The sequence below is a fragment of the Felis catus genome, chromosome E3 (assembly GCF_018350175.1).
Source record: "Felis catus isolate Fca126 chromosome E3, F.catus_Fca126_mat1.0, whole genome shotgun sequence".
NCBI classification, from domain to species: Eukaryota; Metazoa; Chordata; class Mammalia; order Carnivora; family Felidae; genus Felis; species Felis catus.
Genome location: NC_058383.1, coordinates 28,853,382 through 28,871,148, shown reverse-complemented (window position 1 = coordinate 28,871,148; position 17,767 = coordinate 28,853,382). Strand labels below are relative to the sequence as shown.

The 17,767-nt window shown below is 55.1% G+C and overlaps 2 protein-coding genes across 6 annotated transcripts in view; both read left to right on the top strand.

Moving 5' to 3' along the window:
• The window catches only part of RRN3 (RRN3 homolog, RNA polymerase I transcription factor), a 31,773-nt gene extending 28,658 nt beyond the window's left edge, over window positions 1–3,115 (top strand). Inside the window, exon 18 of one of the 2 annotated variants that reach the window (XM_019820926.3) lies at window positions 1,200–3,115. In XM_019820926.3, coding sequence (XP_019676485.2) covers window positions 1,200–1,358 — 159 coding nt within the window. In that variant the 3' untranslated portion in view covers window positions 1,359–3,115. Of the gene's footprint in view, window positions 1–1,196 lie in introns of both variants that reach the window. The other variant, XM_011290580.4, reaches the window with a different exon arrangement.
• Window positions 3,116–4,695: 1,580 nt separating this feature from the next.
• Window positions 4,696–17,739, top strand: NTAN1 (N-terminal asparagine amidase). 4 transcript variants are annotated; one of them, XM_023246628.2, is made up of 10 exons: window positions 4,696–4,870; window positions 10,969–11,071; window positions 11,148–11,213; window positions 11,474–11,582; window positions 13,257–13,330; window positions 14,475–14,528; window positions 15,035–15,088; window positions 15,894–16,021; window positions 16,884–16,997; window positions 17,241–17,391. In XM_023246628.2, the coding sequence occupies exons 1-10, from the start codon at window positions 4,790–4,792 to the stop codon at window positions 17,259–17,261; spliced, it is 804 nt and encodes a 267-aa protein (XP_023102396.1). In that variant the 5' UTR covers window positions 4,696–4,789; the 3' UTR covers window positions 17,262–17,391. The 4 variants fall into 4 exon arrangements, with proteins under 4 accessions (XP_023102396.1, XP_044904168.1, XP_023102394.1 ...); XM_045048233.1 differs by lacking the exon at window positions 17,241–17,391 and adding an exon at window positions 17,154–17,183; XM_023246626.2 differs by lacking the exon at window positions 17,241–17,391 and adding an exon at window positions 17,398–17,739 and having other exon boundaries at window positions 4,698–4,870.
• The last annotated feature ends 28 nt before the right edge of the window (window positions 17,740–17,767 follow it).

Sequence of the window (17,767 nt, the reverse complement as noted above, 5' to 3'; positions counted from 1 at the left end):
GAGAATCCCAAGCAGGTTCCATGCTGTCAGCAGAGCCTGACTCGGGGCTCGAGCTCACAAACTGTGAGATCGTGACCTGAGCTGAAGCCAAGAATCTGACGCTTAACCAACAGAGAGTCACCAGGTGCCCCAAGCGTCTGACTTCTTGAATTTGCCTCCGGTCATGATCTCAGGGTTGTGAGATTGAGCCCCACATTGGGTTCTGCACTATAGCACGAAGTCTGCTTGGAATTCTCTCTCTCCACCTCCCTCCTCTGCTCTTCCCCCTCTCACGTGTTGTTTTCCTCTCTCTCAAAAATAAACAAAGTTAAAAAAACAGAACCAAAAACTAGGTACTTTGTAAGCTGACTTTGGGAATTGAAGGTTAATTAAAAGTCAGCTCAACAAATTACAATTTTTTTTTATTATTTATTTTTATTTTCAAGTTTATCCTGAGAGAGGGAGAGAGACTACAAAGAGTGGAGGGAGACAGAGAGGGAGAGAGAGAATTCCAAGCAGCCTCCGTACTGCCGGCACAGAGCCCAATGTGGGCTTGAACCCACAAACCTTGAGATCATGACCTGAGCCAAAGCCAGGAGTTGGACGCTGAACCAACTGAGCCACCCAGGTGCCCCTCAACAAATTAGGATCTTTATCACATGGTCATTACCACCAAATACCAATCTCAAATTTACTTATGTCTCTTTTTTCATAAGTAATCATTGGATAGCTCTTTTTTCCTTATATTTTGCTTTGGGGGTGGTCATTAATTCACTCATTTACACTGTTAGATACAAGGGGGATGACACTGAATGAGAAAGACAGGTCATTGCCCTCTGCCCTCATTGAGCTTAAAATCTATTTAAAAAATTGGACTTGAAACAAGTAGTCCCATGTGATCAGCAGTTGTGTGGGCAGTTGGGGATGAAGTGTGCCTCGGAGTAAACTTTCAAAATTAAGACATTCTTGGGGCACCTGGGTGGCTCAGTTGGCTAAGTGTCTGGCTCTTGATCTCAGCTCGGGTCATGATCTTGAGGTTGTGGGGTCAAGCCCGGTGTTGGGCAGGCGTGAAGCCTACTTAAAAAAAAAAAAAAAAAACCAAAAACTATTTCCTCTACCTTCATCTTTCCAGAAGCGGCACATTCCTGAAAGACATTCTCGAAAGCTTTGCACACCGCCACTGGTGGTCTGACCGGTAATCTCTTGTCCTTGTACAGCAGGTGGTGGAGGATGAAGATGATGACTTTTTGAAAGGTGAAGTTGGCGTGGCCCCGAGCTCCTTTGACCCGAATTTCCGAAGTCCCTCAAGCAGCGTGGGCTCCCCTCCTGTGTTCTACCTGCCAGACCAGTCCCCTGTGACCACGAGGATTTGTGATTGAGACTGAGACCAGCGTCTCTCCCCACGGTGCCCTTCGGTACCAGGGCTCATCCTGTTTGAACCAGAGCGAGTATCTGCCTCAGGCATCTTACTTGCAAGGTAGATGTACTCTGGTGTCTGAACAGACGTGCTGTTTTGGTTTTTTTTTTTTTTTCTTTTTGTTTTTTGCTCCTGTGCAAACAAAAGAAAAGACGGAGTATCATGTGCAATATTTTAGAAAGGAGTTGATGATCAGTGTTGAAGGCTTGACTGGTGTGTTGGGTGTATATTTTATTTCTGCTATAGCTTTCTGGCATCGTTGTGAAATTTGTGATGTGGGCAGTGGCCTGTTTTAGCGGGATGGCACATAGGTTTGGTCTGAGCCATAATCACAGGACTTTGTTGATCCAGTTTATTTTCAGTGAAAAAAATCCTCTAGGAGACTATTCCGCATCTTTAAAATGATTTTACTTTGGGTACAGCGTTGACCCTCAGCTGGAACTGTATTTGTGTGTTGGGATTTCATTGGGATGCGGAGGGGGCGGGAGGAAAGTGGGAAGGTGGCCCGAGCCGGTCCCTGACGCTGCAAGCCGGAGCTGGCACTGAAGGTCTCCAGGGATTGTTAGAGGCCAAGGAAGTCCCCGAGGAAAGACATGCAGGATTTAGGGAAGCGGAAGCAGACAAGTCATACGCTCGTGAGTGGAAGAATGGAGTTAAAAGAACAACAGAGTTCCGGGTAAATGAAATTCCCATACGCTGAGAGTGGAGTTGGACTTTTATAAAACACAGCACATGATTTTACCGTGAGGCTCCCAGGAGGGTGGTTAGGACTGGGAATGCTTGCTTGTAGTGGAATGTTACTTGTTTTTTTTGTTTTTTGTTTTTAACTAGAATCAGTTTGGTCATTTTGAGAGTTTCTTTGTGCTGATGGAGCAGGGGAGAGGAGCCTGGGTTCTTTGGTGGAATGGTTTTGCTAGCGACAACAGCCAAGGTTATAGCTGCAGCCTCCGTTTGCCAGCTGATGTATCATGGAGTTCAGCTCGGTGAAATCCTCCTTGGGGAAGACTCTTTTTGTACTTTTATAACTAAACACTGAGAGAGAGGAGTCTAATAAACACCCTCACTTCGTAGCACGTGTGTGTGAGCGCACAGCTGGGCTCATTCTGTGGCTCACACGTATTTTAGCTTCATTCCTTGTGTGTATACTTTTGTGTTACTTGTGAAAATGGACATCTCTAAACATATTTATTTTTCTGCCACTTTTCCTATTATTTAAAAGCAACCAATATTTTCTCGATCGCAAATATTTTGTAATGAAATACTTTCTCTTTCCTAGGGCTTTGTATGCTCTTGTATAATTATGATGGTGATGTAGAGTAAATACGCTTTTGGAAAACAAATTTTTATTGGTTTAAAAAGTTTTGGATATTGGTGATTTTCTTTTGGTGACTTGGTGGACAGTCATCGGAGAACCTTTAGGTTCTCTGGTTTTTTAACTGCTGGCTAAACGGGGGGGTGGGTGGGATTTTTGTGACCTGGATGAAACGGGTCCATGAAATGTGTCCATAGAAATTAACGGTAAGTGGAGTGGGCCTTTGTGGGTTGAGAAGTTTTAGTGTAGAAGGGTATCTTTACAAGTCAGTCTGCTTAATGTCAGAAGAGTTTGAGGAAAAAAACATTGTGAACATAGAACAATGATATGGTTAATCTGGATGTTTTGTTCTTATACCAGTAATGGAGTAAAGGGAGGTACCCCAATAAAGAGGCTTCTCAAACAGATGTTTTGATTTCTTTGGTTTTTACTGGCGAACATGAAAGCTCTGTCAGGAAACTGCAGCTAACACATCACACGGTTTTTAAAGAGGCGGGAAAACTGCCAGAGCGGTACAGGGGACAGCTGGGGAGTAAGGGACACGCTGGTAATGAGAAGGACTGGCTAAGGTGTCAGTGACCCCGTGAGCACGCCTAGCCACGAGGGCCGTCGCAGCTTGAACTGGTTCCGGGAAAACAAACGCTTCAAAAAATGCACGCACTTTGGAAGGAACATCGTGGGGAAAAAATTGGGAAGTTTCTTCGGGAATTATATAAAAAGCGTTTTCTAATCCTCTCACTATTGAAAAGAGGGCTTTTATTTGGGTAGGAGTTCCAGGGCCCATCCTGTTTGTCTGCAGTGGGTGGGTCTTCCTTAATGAGAAGTGGCTAATTTATACAGGTGAGAAAGGACCAAGGACTTCTAAAGTGTCATGGGGGTCAGACTTGGCTTCTCGAACTAGCTGTGTGACCTTGAGCAAGTTACCTAGGCTCTCTGGGAGCTCCACGTTGAGCTGTAAAGTGGAAATGACCACCACCTCCTTGAGGGCTGGGAGGATTCAGTGAAAATGCAGGGAGAGGCAGTAGCTGTTTGGCTACCTTGGGAGAAAGTAGGCAGGAAGCCCTTTCACGGGAGAGTCTTTTCAAGGCAAAGACAACTTCCACTTCATCCACATTGATTGCCTCCTTGGTACCCGCTAAAGAGGCCTCACCTGGAGAGGTATGGACAGCGTTTGCCCCCTGCCAGGTGTGGCTTATTATGGTGGCTTTTAATTCTTGGTCCCAGAATCCCCTTGCGATGCCGTCGCAACAGTTCTTGTTCTGTGAGGTGGCTCTTCGCTTCACCACTAGTTTTGTAAAACTGCGTTTCGGTTAAGGTATGGTGGAGTCCGGTGTATGTAAATGATATTTCCAAATCTCAGGATAGAGAGAGCCCCTAGGTCACGAGCCTTGCGCCGGGGTACCTGTCCTTAGTAGGGACTGGACGGTACCTCGTCGATGTTTACTCCCAGGACTCTTGGCCCATCAGTGAGTGCCTGCTGTACGCCGAGCAGCAAGTGTTACTGATGATTTCTAAATCATCAGTGGGGCTAGACTGTTTTCGCGGTTTCAGACGGCTTACGTTTATTCACTGAACACAATCCTATGGAGCAGCAGCACAGCAGGTTCCCCAGCTCGGATTAACGTGCTCGAGGTCACAATGAGGAGTAGAGCCGTGATCTTGAATGGAGGCAGTCAGACCCCAGAGCCCGTTCTTGGGCCGGGACGGTTGGCTGATATGTGAACTAAGACTGAGCCGGGGGCACCCGGCGAAGGCTCTCTTCCAGAGCCCAGCTCCTCCCCCGGCTTTGACGCCCACGCTTTCGGGACTACATTTCCCAGCGCCCCCTGCGGAGGGGGCGGGCCGAGGGCCGTTCTCCCGCGTTTTGACTACATCTCCCATAGGGCCTTGCGGCCCGCCCCCGATTTCCTGAACCGCGCGGACCTGCGCCGCCCCCGTGGGACTTCACTTCCCGGCGGCGCCCGCGGGGGAGGGGGGGCGGGGCGCGGCACGGCGGGGCGGCCCGGGGGCGGGGGCCGCGGGCGGCCCGGGGCTGGGGAGGCCGCCGCCTCCCTGGGCCTGCCGGGGCGGCCGCCTCCGCGATGCCGCTGCTAGTCGAGGGGCGGCGAGTGCGGCTGCCGCAGTCCGCGGGGGACCTCGTGCGCGCCCACCCGCTTCTGGAGGTGAGCAGGGCCCGGGGTGGGGGGGGCTCCGAGGAGGGCCCGAGGGGACCTGCCGGACGCGCCCGACTCTCCTCACCCCGCCGCCTCCAGGCGCTCTTCCCGAGGCAGGGTTTAAACTTGGCGCAGCCGAGCCGCTCTCGGCACGTCGGGAGCCCCGGCCGCCGGCAGCGATCTTCTGCCTTCGCTCGAGGCATCTGTGGGGCTTTCACCTTCCTTGGGCCTCCGAGGGCACGTGCCGAGGCCTCTCTTTGCCGGAGGAGGGGCCGGCGGCCCAGAGAGGTTAGGCGGTTTGCCCGAGGTCGCACAGCACCGCGGCTGGAGGGTGCCCGGGGACTCTCGACCCTGGGCAGGCGGGTTCCCGCTCCGAGCCGGGCTTGCCCGTTGAGGCCAACCGGGGCAAGGGCCCCTGCGCGGGGGCTCTCACGGGGGCCCACACACCGCGGGGAGCGGCTTCCCCCAGCGGGCTTCGGGCAGGGGCACCCGGCCGCTCCCTCGGGCTCCCCTCCCCACGGGCCTCCGGGTAGTATTTTTAGCCGTAAGAAAGGGCCCTGCTTCTCCCCAGCTGAGCCGTGTTGAGGACCACGCCCTGATGGAAGGGTTTGGGTTTTGTCTTCCTGCTTTTGTCCTCAAATAGGTCTCCGAACCCCTAATCCGTGCTTGTGCAGAGACAGTTTGGAAAGGGGTTCTTGAGTCCAAACCTTCCCCTTGTCCCGGATCTAGTTAGGGGGAAATCAGTCAGTTCATTGATTGGAGGGACAGGCTGAGCCTCCACTGTGTGTTGGGCGCCGTGTTGACCTCTTTCCTACAATCGGGGCGGACTGCTTTACAGCCTAGTTAGAGGGTATGGTTTCTAATCACAAATGGCTCGAATACGCAAACTGTTAAGTGCCCTAAAGGAAGAATGCCCCTTTTCCCTCTGAACCGGGAAGCAGAGGAACTTGACAGTCTGTAGGCTCGGAGAAGGTATTTTTGAGGTTTCCTCTGGGACCCTTGTGCGGTTTGTAATCACTTTGTCTGCATAGGTGTTTTTTTTTTTTTTTTCTTTTCTATTGTCCCTTGATCTGTCCCCCAGAATGTAAGCTTCCTGAAGGCAGACGAAGTATGTGTCACTGTGCGTGTCCTCAGAGCCTGGGGCAGCCGCTGGCAATGAATCTGCACTTTGTAATTTACTTGTTATATAAACGAATGAGCACAGTGACCCCTGAAAATGACCTGAAGGCTGAGGAGTTACCGGGAAAAGGGGACCACGCTGTGATTCGCAGCTTCCATTTCGGGAAAACAGGAGGCACCTTAGCCAGCACCTCCTGGGCACTTAGCCGACACTAGGCCCTGTGGTAAGCACTTTCCTTGGGCCACATCGCCGGCACATTGTGAAGGAATGAAGTCCCAGTAGGACTCACCAAGGGGAGAAACTTTCAGCTGCCTAAGGAGTTAAGGTGACGCTATCTTTATGTCTCTCGGGAAGTTTCTGTGATAGATCAGTGTCCAAGGCAGCACACTCCGTGTGGGGGTGGGGTGGGGGGGAGGGATGTGACAGGCCAGGGTGGCCTGCCCTCTTGAAAGGAAAGGCCGCGTCCTGGGGGCCGATTTGCATCACAGGAACCTGGGGGACGGATCACTTAGCAGTCTTAGGGAAGAAGGATGGACGCATGGGAGAGATTCGAGTGGGGAGGAAGGAGAGAACATTCTAGGTGAGCAAGCAAGACTGCCACTGAGCGCAGGGAGGAAGCGCCCCGAGGGCAGGTGGACTGGCCAGATTCCCTGGCGCAGAGGGGGTGAGGGGACGTGGAAGGTAAACCCAGGGAGGTGGGTCGCACCCGGGTTAGAGGGGTTTTGGTGGATCTTTCAAGGAAGAGGGGGAGATGAAAAGTTTCATGGCTTGTTTTCTACAAGTCGCGTGTCCCCTTTGTAAGAGAAAAGAAAACAGAAGTGTCACAAAGAAGAAAAAAAAATCATCTGTGAGCGTTACCGTTATTCATATTTTGGCAAACACCCTTCCAGAGGTTTTTCTTTGTGTGGGAATGAGACCCTTCTAGACACAAGAGCATACTACCTCTTCCGTTCTGTGATGTGTCTTTTTCACGCCACACAGCCGGTCACATGCAGGACCAGCGGTTACTAGCCTGTCCCTAGCCGCGCCCAGCACAGAATAGTCACGGCCGTGACGCGGTGGGACTTGCCCAGCCCCCGGGAGAGGGCGCCGTTCCCACTCCCATTTTACAGATGAGGACTGTGAGGCGCAGAGCGGTGGAAGCGGGTTGCCCGAGGTCCCCCGTCCCCAAAGGGGCGAAGTCCCCATCGGGACCCTGGCAGGGTGCCTCTGAGTCTAGAACGCCGCAGTGCTCAGTGCCGTGGCCCTGGCCACGTAAGGCGATTTTCACGTAATGACGGTGAAAGAAAATGTAAAAATCACTTCCTCAGTCCTACCAGCCACCTTCCAAGTGCCCCACGGCCACGTGGGGCTCGTGGCTACTGTACGAGGCGGGGCAGAAATAGACGGCTGCCGTCACCGCACGAAGTTCCTCTGGGCCGTGCTGTCCGAGAGCCTTTGCTCTCAGCCGGTCACCGGATGCTCGGCCAGCAGCGTTGGCTTAAGCGTGGTTCCGTAGAATTCCGCGATACGAATGCACCGCAACTTAGTTCCTGCTTCTAAGCACGGAGGATCTTTATAAATCTGCTGTGTTAGAAACAGTCACGGAGCTGAATCTTTGTAAACCCCTGTAATTATTCCTGCGAGTGACATCGCTGGACTCCAAGGATTTCTGAGCAGGAAAGGGGCTGTGACAGAGCCGTGTGTTGAAGCAGTGATGCTGGCAGCCACCGGGGAGGGCAGCGTGGACACGGGGGACCCCGGGGTCGGGACCCGGGCGGGCCTGGCGACAGCCACCCACGACAAACCTGCCGTCCGTTAACCCTCACACGACCTGAGGAGCAGACGGCACGATCCCCTTTTCCCGGAGGAGGAGAATGTGAAGAGCGGACGGAACAGAGCAGCAGGGGGAAGGGGCACGTGATCGTTTGTCCTAAGTGCCCGGGGAATTAGGGGTCCTCAGGCCCCAGCCCCACGCCAGAGGTCACGTGTGGACAGCCCGTCAGCCAAGAATGGTTTTTACAGGTTTAAGTGGTGGGGCTACAGAAATCAAAAAAACACAATTTCAGGGCACCTGGGCGGCTCAGTCGGTTAAGTGTCTGACTCTTGCTTTCACGTCAGGTCAGGTCATGATCTCAAGGTCGGGGAGTTCGAGCCCCGAGCCAGGCTCCGCACTGAGTGTGGGGCCTGCTTGGGATTCTCTCTCCTTCTCTCTGTCTCTGCCCCTCCCTCCTACTCTCTCTCTCTCTCTCTCTCTCTCAATAATTCAAGAAAACCGTTAAAAAATAGCATTACTTCGTGACATGCGGAATTCAGTGAAGTTGATTCAGATTTCCGTGGCGCCCATAAACCAAGTCTTCTGGGGACACGGCGACATCCGTCTGTTTACGTGTTGTCCCTGCTGCTTTCAGGCTACACAGCAGAGCCTGGTGGTTGCAACAGGAGACCGCACCCCAGCGGAGCCCAAAATAGTTCCTCTCCGGCCCTTTGCGGAGGAAAGTTTGCTGAGCCCCGGCCTAGGAGGGCAGCGCCGTGGGGCAGGAGCTGGGAAGGGAGGGACTACTGGACAGGAGGCTTTTTTCATGAACGTTGGTGTCCGGAGAGTATCAGAGGCCCAGAAAGCTGGCCGGTATTTCGGGGAGGGATGGGAGCTGACGGAGTAGCTCTCTGTGTTTTTCCACAGAGGAGAAGTTGGCTGAACTTTTTTCATTCCTTAAAAGCGGAAAACCAAAACAACATGTTCTTTTCGCTTTGTGGCATCATCTCTTCTGATGATTTATGCTCCTGTCTGTCTGGGACACGGGGGGGGGGGGGGGGGGGTGAAGGGGGGGAAGAGGGTGGGGAGGGCGAGGGTGGGGGGAGCTGGGCCGTTGGGATGTTTGCTCTCGGGCACGCAAGTGGCAGTTCACGCGCACACACGGCTTTGCCTTTGGGGTGGTGGCCCCAGCGTGGACGTCTGTGGCCCCCATTGGCCCGGCCCCCCCCCCCCCGCCCCCGCCAGCACAGAGGCCAAGGTAAGTGTCCCGGGGCTAACGGAAAGGAAAGTGCGCGCTGTCCTGCGTCTAATTTCGAATCAAGGTGAGGTGACGAGCGTGTGACATGCAGAGCACCCGGGAGGCGAGGTGTTTACCGAGTTGCAGAACCGTGAGTCACGGCCAGTTCCTCCCTGACCGCTGCGACCGAGCCTGGCCGACTGACACGGCAGCTCACTTACTCCCACTTACTCCTTCTCGTTTGTTCTGTTGAGGAGCCGCCGTCGTGCTAATGGCTGCCTTGCTTCCAGTTAACGAGAGTTTATTAAGAGAAGAAAACTCTGGGTAACGAATCAAGCTGATTTTTTTTTTTTTTAATATATCTTGTATCTTATTATTGATTAAGCAAGTGCCAGCCTCACCGGGCACACCATGCTCAGCCGTGGCGAGCGGCCCGTGTGAGACCGTGAAGCCGGGGTCCTGGCCGGACCCCACCTACCTCCTCTGGGTTTGCGCATTTGGGTCGCAGTCTGTTCTTTGAGTCGACTTGTTGCAAGTCAGGAGGAAGTAGTGACCCATCTGCGTACCCCGTGTGATGTAATTTCTTGTATCGCTCTGGCATTTTTGTGTTTTTTAACATTTTAGTTTTGAGAGAGAGCACCAGCGGGGGCAGGGCAGAGAGCGAGGGAGACCCAGAATCCGAAGCAGGCTCCAGGCTCCGAGCCATCAGCACAGAACCCGACGCGGGGCTCGAGCCCATAAACCGTGAGATCATGACCTGAGCCGAAGTCGGCCACTTAACCGACTGAGCCACCCCGGCGCCCCAGTGTGGAAGACTTTTTAAAAAAAATTCGAATTACAGTACAGCTGACATACAGTGACCTGTTAGTTGCAGGGGCACAGTGCAGCGAGTCAACGCTTGCACCCACGACTCAGGGCTTCCTGCGTAAGAATTTCTGCCAATACGAAGGGAGAGAAGGTTTGGACACCTGATTCCAACACAGCCTTTTCATGAATTTGCTGATTTAGGACGGGCCCTTTCTGGTTGTCTGCCTCGGTCACGGCTCCATCATAGCACATTTACGGAATCGGGACAAGGCGAGAGAGCAAATGCTAACGCACTCGGTCTGCCCTGTCTGACCGTGGCTGTGGCCATGCGGGTGAATCTCCTCGTGCTTCCTCCCACGTGGCAACACTTGAGCCTTGTGATCATCACCGCAGAGTTATAACTTTTAAATTTTTGTGACGTTTATTCATTTTTGAGACAGAGCATGAGCGGGGGAGGGGCAGAGAGGGAGACACCACATCCAAAGCGGGCTCCAGGTTCTGAGCTGTCAGCACAGAGCCCCCAACACGGGGTTTGAACTCACGGACCACGAGATCATGGCCTGAGTCAAAGTTGGACGCTCACCTGACTCAGCCACCCAGGCGCCCTTATTTATAACTTTTAAAGATTTTTTTTTTTTTACACTTTTTGTCAGTTTGCATTTCAAAACCATCTTTCCTAGTCTTCATTTTTCCTGACTGTGCAATAGCGTGAGTCTCTTCGGCATAACTCACCTCTGTCGTTCCAAGCCACCCGGGTGTGTGCGTTGGTGGGGGAGGGAGGTTCCCCGGTCCAGAGGTCCAGATTCCCAGCGTGGGGACGACCAGCTCGGGGGCAGGGACGGTGTCCACCTCTCTTGCACAAGGGCCGTGTTTTCGGAGCCGGCCGGGCCCTCGGGCCGACGGTCGGCTTCCCTTCCCGGGTGCAGAGCCCTGGAGGGTCTCTTGCGCTTGAGGAGAAAGGCCTGCACTCTGGTCCCTCAGGCGCAGGCGGAACGAAGCCCGGGAGCTCACCGTCTCCTTTGCTCCGCCGCCCCCCACCCGTAGGGGCTGCGGTAGTGGCCGCAGCCCCGTTCCCTTGGCCTTTCAGCCTGGTGGCACCCCACAGAGCCTGCGTCTCCCGCCCAGGCGCACGTCGGGCCTCGCCACCCCTCTAGGTACCCAGTCATCGCTAATTTCCGTCCCTCTTTTATCTTGTTTTAATCGAACAGGAAAGAGCCAGACTTCTCAGAGGTCAGTCTGTTCAGCAAGTGGGACCCCAGGGCCTTCTGTATGTTCAGCAAAGAGAGCTTGCAGCGGCCTCCCCGCAGGATGGTAGGTTAGGAAGCCGTGAATCGGGCATCACCCCCCGGGGCTCCTGGATGTTTCATTTTCTCTCTTTTCCAACCAGGCTCCATCTCCATCCTGGGTTCTGATGATGCCACCACCTGTCACATTGTGGTCCTGAGGCACACAGGTACGGCGAGCGAGAGGAAGGGCAGCGTTGCGTCTCTGCCCCTGACATTCCTGGTGTCCTGCCCGCAGCCGGACCCTGCCCCCCCCCGCATGGCATCTCCCTGGTACCCGGGTCAGAAGGGTGGGCGGGGCAGCACAGATCCTTCTGGGTCTCCTTCCAGGGCATTGACAGAGGAGGCGTCTGAAGGGATGGGAGTAGATCTGGCTCGAGCACGGAGCCCTCACCCGGAGTAACGTGAGTCGTTCCCCCCTTTGCCTCAGGTAACGGGGCCACCTGCCTGACCCACTGTGACGGAAGTGACACCAAAGCGGAGGTCCCCCTGATCATGAGCTCCATCAAATCCTTCTCCGACCACGCTCCGTGTGGAAGGTGAGCGCCCCGTTCCCGTGTCCCGTGGTGCCGGGCCCCGCGCTCTGTCACGTAGAGGGGACGGCCGTGGCCGCCGCATGGAAGGTCACCGCCACGGCGACCGGCTCGTTCGTTTGGAGCCGAGCCGGCACAGCGTCGGCCCCTCGCCGGTGGCCGTGGAGCGAGCAGACCGGGTGGCGGGTGCAGGCTGGCCTGGGGATGAAGCTTTGACTTGGAACCTCAGCTTGTGTTTCTGCTCCCGTATCGTGGGATGCTCGCTCACGCGTCAGCGAATCCCAGATGCCTTCTCTTCATTCGTTCGTTCCGGCAGCTGCTTGTCGGGTGTTTTCTCCCAGGGGGAGCTTGTTATAGGTGTCGGGGCCATAGCCGTGGCCGGTAGACAGACACCTGCCCCCGAAGTGCCCTGAAGCAAGGAGGCCGGCAGGAAGCAAAACAGGGTGTTCAAGGGTGGGAAGGACCGTGGAGGTCGAGGCAGGGAGGAACCCACCGTGGCGGGGGGGAGGGGGGTGCGGGTGAGGGTGCATTTTCCCACGGTGGCCCGTCAGGTGGCCGCCCCCTCCCAACAGCTGTCACCCTGGAACACAGGGGACCTGGTCCCACACACACCTGTGCCCCCTCCTGCCCCTCGCTGGGGAGAAAGTCTGGGGTGGCCACAGAACGGACTAGTCTGGTCATCTACACGTTCTCAGAATCCTAGGGATTTAACAAAAATAATAATAAAGCCCTTCTTCCTGGTGTCACTAGTGTCACATAGGCCGGGCCAGCAGTGTCATTTTGCGCTGGGCCCCCTGGTGCGGTGCTGAGACGTGGCAGGAGGGATCTTTGGTCTGTCCGTGGAACGCACGTGGTCGTGCCTTCCCAAGACTGGGAAGGCAAACCCGTGGCCCTGTGTCGAGCAAAGCCGTGGTGACCGTGGCTCGTCTGGCCCATTCGTGTTTGTGTGGGGCCACGTGATGCTTGTCCTCATGCCAGTTCTGGCCGGTTCGGGTTCCTCCCTCGGGTTGTCCCAGGCTGTGGACGAGGGGGCTCGCAGACGGGGGGGGGGGGGGGGGGGGGGGGCAGAATACAGGCTCAAGCACAGGAGTTTGAGAGCTGTGCTGTGCTAGCGTGTGCAGTGACAGTCCCCAGAAGGGCCACCCCGGGGGAGTAGCAGGGTTCCCCAAACCTGGAAAAGCTGGTGTGGGGGGGTAAGCATGGCCTGTAGAAACCGACCTGGTTCCCGTCTTGAAATTGGGAGGCGACAGTCCTTGGCTCCGGGTTTGCTGGACAAGAGTGAGGTGAGCGGTCCGCCAGCCCCCCTTCGCGGCCCTGCACCCCGGTTCCCCTTAGGCTGAGATGCCGAAGAGGTTTCTCGAAGTGCGCCACAGCCCTATTCTAACCGAGGGGAGCGTCTTAAGCTCCGCATCGGGGCCGCTCGCGTGCAGGCAGCTCCCGTCCGCCATCAGCGCCCCTGGCCGCGTCCCCAGCGGCTCGCGCGGCCCTGGCAGCCTCCCCCGTTTCTCCCAGTGCCGCCCAGACGCGTCCTCCCCGCCGCGAGGCACGGAAGAGGCCCCGGGAGGAAGCGCCGCTGCGGAGCGCGGCTTCGTGGAGGCGGAGAACCGAGGTCCCGAGCAAAGCCAGGGCGCCCCGCGGCCGGAGTGCTGGCCTCTGACCACCGTCCCGTCTCTTTGCCAGGCTGGAAGTGCACCTCGTGGGAGGCTTCAGTGATGACAGGCAGTTGTCACAAAAACTTACTCATCAACTTCTTAGTAAGTTCACAGTTTCCCCAACTTTGATGAAAACTTGCACCCGCTTTTGTTTGGATCAAAACGCTACTTAGTGCACAGCCTCTCGGGGCAGCTACAGGGAGCAGCCTGACCGGCTCGGCTTGGACTCGGACAGAGGGACGGAGCTACGATTCAGGGGCCAATGGGAGGGGGACGAGATTTTCCTGGAAACAGTAGTCGACACGGTCCAAGACGGTAAACGCTAGCGGTGAATAAGATGGTGAGCAGCCCTCTGGGCAGTGATGTCCGTTTTAACCTGCAGGAAGGTAAAACGCCGACGATGCCACCTTTTCCCGTTAAATTAGCGAGGATTCAAAAGAGACCTCGTTCTGTGTTAACCGCGGCGAGGCGGGCCTACGCACCCAGCACTGGAACATACGTTGCTGTAACCTGTCGGCAAAGCAATTTGGCCCCGTGGCCTAAGTCTTAACAAGGTTCCTCTCCTTTGCCCTGGTAATTCCCCTTCTGGGAATCTGTTCTAAGAAAATAATCTGCCGTGTGCACGGAGATTCATGCCCAAATGCGGGCGGAACATCCTTTACGTTAGCAAACAGTCTGATGTCCGTCAGCAAAGAAATTGTTACGTAGCCATAAAAAAGTACTTGGGAAGAGGTGAATTGCACGGGAAAGCACACGTGGCCGCAGAGTCAGGACGTAGTTGGCTAAGAGGCGCGGGCTCGGCAGTACACGGACGGTAGGAAAGAAACATGGACTGTTAACTGCTGGGGTTGTGGGCATCAGAAGCCCGTGTCCTTGTACTATGAAAGACCCATGTACTTACACTTGCCTGTGTTTTCCACGGTTTTTTTTTTTTTTTTTTACAGTGATCAAGTTTTTAGAATGGCTGGTAAAAAGAAAAAAAAGTTATTTAAGTAAGGGGTAAACATTTTCGGAGTCCGCTGTCCCCACAAACCCCTGAGAAGGAAGAGACGAAGGGACAGCTTTGGTCACAGTTTCCTTTGGGCTCGAGGCTAGGGACGTGCCCGTCACCCGGGTTCCCTGGCGTCAGTTCACAGGAATCTGGCTTCCGAGCGCGGGCCGGGTTGTGGCGGGACGGAGAGGGCCCGGCCCCATCTCGACTTGCTCAACGGGTTTCTGACGTCCACTTTGAAACTTTTCATTGTAGGTGAGTTTGACAGACAAGAAGATGACATTCACTTAGTGACGTTGTGTGTGACAGGTAAGTTCTGCCGTCCTTCCCCCAACAGCCGGCGCCCTCACCCTTAAAGCAAGACCTCGCGCGCGAGCCCCTCAGCCACAGGAGAGCCCCCTCCGCCCTCTGCAGCCAGTGGCCCGCCCGCCCCCCAGGCCCAAATCCCGCTTGGCCTCCGATGACATCCCGACCCCCACCCCCTTCAGCACGGCCCCTCTTTCCTTCCTCGGGATTTTCAGACGCTTCCTCTGCTCCTGGGAAGGAGCCACCCACCACCACGCGCGGCAGGTGGCTGGTGGCTGAGCGTGTAGGGAGCCGGGAGGCGCTGACTCGGGACGCGGCACTCGTTTTGGTGGAAACCTGACGGCTCCGGTGGGACCTGGCAGGGAAACAGGAACACGGTCCCTTGCATGTCCTTTTTCCTCCCGTTGCAGTGTGGGCTCCCTGTTGGCCTCAGTTATAGAAAATGAAAGCAACTGTTCAGTTTTTCTTAAAAATCACTCCTTAAAAAGCATTTTTCTTCGTTTCGTTAGAACTAAATGACCGGGAAGAAAATGAAAAGCACTTTCCAATCATCTATGGCATCGGTAAGTAGTGCATCTCTTGGAGGCCCGGAGGCCGGGCCGCGCTCCCAGGGCCAGCTTGACCCTGGCTCCGTGCCCCACCGGGGGCCCCGGGCAAGCAGCTTGCCCTCTCTGACCGCTGCCCACAAAACAGAGACGTCTGCTCCCTCCGGCCACCGGGGACGGACGAGGTGGCGGCCGGGAAGCGGGGCCGTCTGCTCGCCCTTCTCCAGCCAGTCTCCGGGGCTGGGGCCGGGCAGGGGGTCGGTCCCCTCACACAGCGGGGAGCCTGGTGGGGTCCGCGGGGAATAAGGGTCCTGCTAAGGAGAGAGCAGGCCAAGGAAAGGCCGGAGCGCTCTCCCGCCGCAGCCCCGGATCCCCGGAGGGGGAGAGCCGGTGAAACTTCCACCCGATGTGCCATGGCCGAGCGGGGCGCACAGGGGGTCACCGTACTACTGCCTGTAGCCTGGCAGAGGTGCGTGGCAGGAACGTGCCCCCACCACCACCACCAGACCCGGACAGCACCCCAGGCCCCGCTTCTGCCCCCGGCGCGGCCACGGCGCTGGCCAGGGAGGGTCGCCCCGCGCCGGCCTGAAGAGCTGGCGCTTCCCGGGGGAGGAGGTCACCCCTTGGTCGGGCCGGGGCCCTGGCGGACACGGGCTTGGCCGTAAGGTGGCGCTTTCCATCTGCACAAAGGGGAAGCCGCAGCTGCTCAGCGACAGCGGTCCAGCCGTACCCCTCTTCCCCTTCTTGGGGCGACCGGCCACGTTCCGTCACCCGTGGCCGTAGATGTGGTGCGGCTGTGCCAACTTTCCACTTGTGCCTTTAGTCCATGCGGAGGACCTCTTTATCCCCACAGCGGTCAACATTAAAACTGCAGAGATTTACAGAGCCTCCTTCCCAGACCGAGGCCCGGAGGAGGAGCTGCGTGCCGCCCGAGCTCTGACAGGAGGCCCAGTGAGTGAGACCCTCTGTGCTAGGGGGAAAAAGGGGCGTCCCGCTCCAGAGCCTCACGTTTTATAGGCGTCAGGAACAAAACGTTTGTTTCTTGCACGCTAGACCCCATTTCTCCTCTTTGAAGGCAGAGGTGTGAAAAAAGAGAAGGCGCATTCAGATTCCTCACTGATGGAACGTTGACATTTTCGTTGGAGAGTGTGCGCGTTCACGGTGATGTTTTGCCAAACCTTTAACGTTTGTCAGATGCCTTTGCTGTTTCTCGAGCAGGGTAATAGCCTTGACTTAGCTAATATTCAGAACTTGCTTTAGTCTCAGGAACCAAAAGCCAGGGTTGGTGGTTAAGCTGAAAACTACCACTGACAAATTGGGGGATTCAGGGAATTGATTGGCAAATAAGCACTTTCCTTTCTCCTGATGGGGCAGCCGGCACTGCGGGCTTTTAAGTTGCAAGGTGATTAGTTGCTGGGGCATAAGTAATGAGGAGGTGTTTTATGTGGCATTGAGGACCGTGGACTTGAGCCACACACACCTGGGTTTCTGTCCCAGCTCTCATGCTTACCGGCAGTGTCGCTGTGGGCAAAGTGCCTGTCCGTTCTGAGCATCAGGTTTCCGAACAAAGTAGGAAAAATGCCATCTTCCCAGAGGACTTTTGTCAGGACTAAACAAAAGCACGTACGTTACTCCCAAAGTACAATAGCAGACACACTGGAAGGACTCCATAAGTAGCGGCTTTGGTTATTAGACCGTTTAAAGCAGCTCATCCCTCCACGTTAACGTGGGACTGCGCTGGAGCTGGCACTAATGGTGGGGTTCGAGAAGCAGAGTACGTTCCTTGAAATGTCCTCGAAATGTTCTTTTTCAGATGATTAGTATTTACGACGCAAAGACAGAACAACTTCGTATAGGACCGTACTCCTGGATGCCATTTCCACATGTGGATTTCTGGCTGCAGCAAGATGATAAGCAAATACTAGAGGTGAGAACTTACAGGCTGGGGCGGTCTTAAATCTCCGCACCCTGGTTTCTTCATCTAGAAGAAGAAGACGGGTTTAGGCGAGAGCACAGCAGCCTTTCCTTCGGTGGGTGGGATTTACTTTTAGGATGCCTTCGGCAGACCCCATTTGACCTCTAGATCAGCCGAGAATAAGCAAGGTCCTGGCCGGGCATTTGCATGGGTCGAAGGAGTACACAGCCGACTGCTTTTTCCTCGTTAACGCAGTACACCTCCCGTCTTCCGTAACTTTACGACTTCTGTGTACGTGGTGACCTGAGACCATCCGGACTGTTTAAGAACCCAGAGACACTTCGACAGCTTTGTCAAGAGGGTAACAGAGCCAGCTTATTCCTCTCTCAGACCCAGAATCTTGTTTTTCCAGAACCTCTCCACTTCACCTCTGGCTGAGCCACCCCACTTTGTCGAACATATTAGATCTACCTTGATGTTCTTAAAAAAACACCCATCTCCATCCAACACACTGTTCCCCGGAAACAAGGCTCTCCTCTACAAAAAAAATGAAGATGGTTTATGGGAAAAGATCCCTTCTCCAGGAAGCTAAACACGGGCATCACCAAAGAGCAACTTTTGGCCTGAGAGACACCACCATGGGGACCGTGGGGCCTGGAAAGAATACGAACCAGAATCCGCATCCGCTGAATCTTAGGTCTCCTTCCTTACTGTCCTTCAAATGACTTTAAAAATAAAATCTTATTTTCGCGAAGGCATTTGTCGAGGTGTGCTTTCTGCTT

What these genes read in the sequence shown, in the direction of transcription:
- NTAN1 (XM_023246626.2), top strand. Translation starts at nt 4,790, where the DNA reads ATGCCGCTGCTAGTCGAGGGGCGGCGAGTGCGGCTGCCGCAGTCCGCG. An exon ending in AGCGGCCTCCCCGCAGGATG is followed by an intron (nt 11,072 to 11,147) that starts GTAGGTTAGGAA and finishes TTTTCCAACCAG; the next exon opens with GCTCCATCTCCATCCTGGGT. An exon ending in TCCAATCATCTATGGCATCG is followed by an intron (nt 15,089 to 15,893) that starts GTAAGTAGTGCA and finishes TTGTGCCTTTAG; the next exon opens with TCCATGCGGAGGACCTCTTT.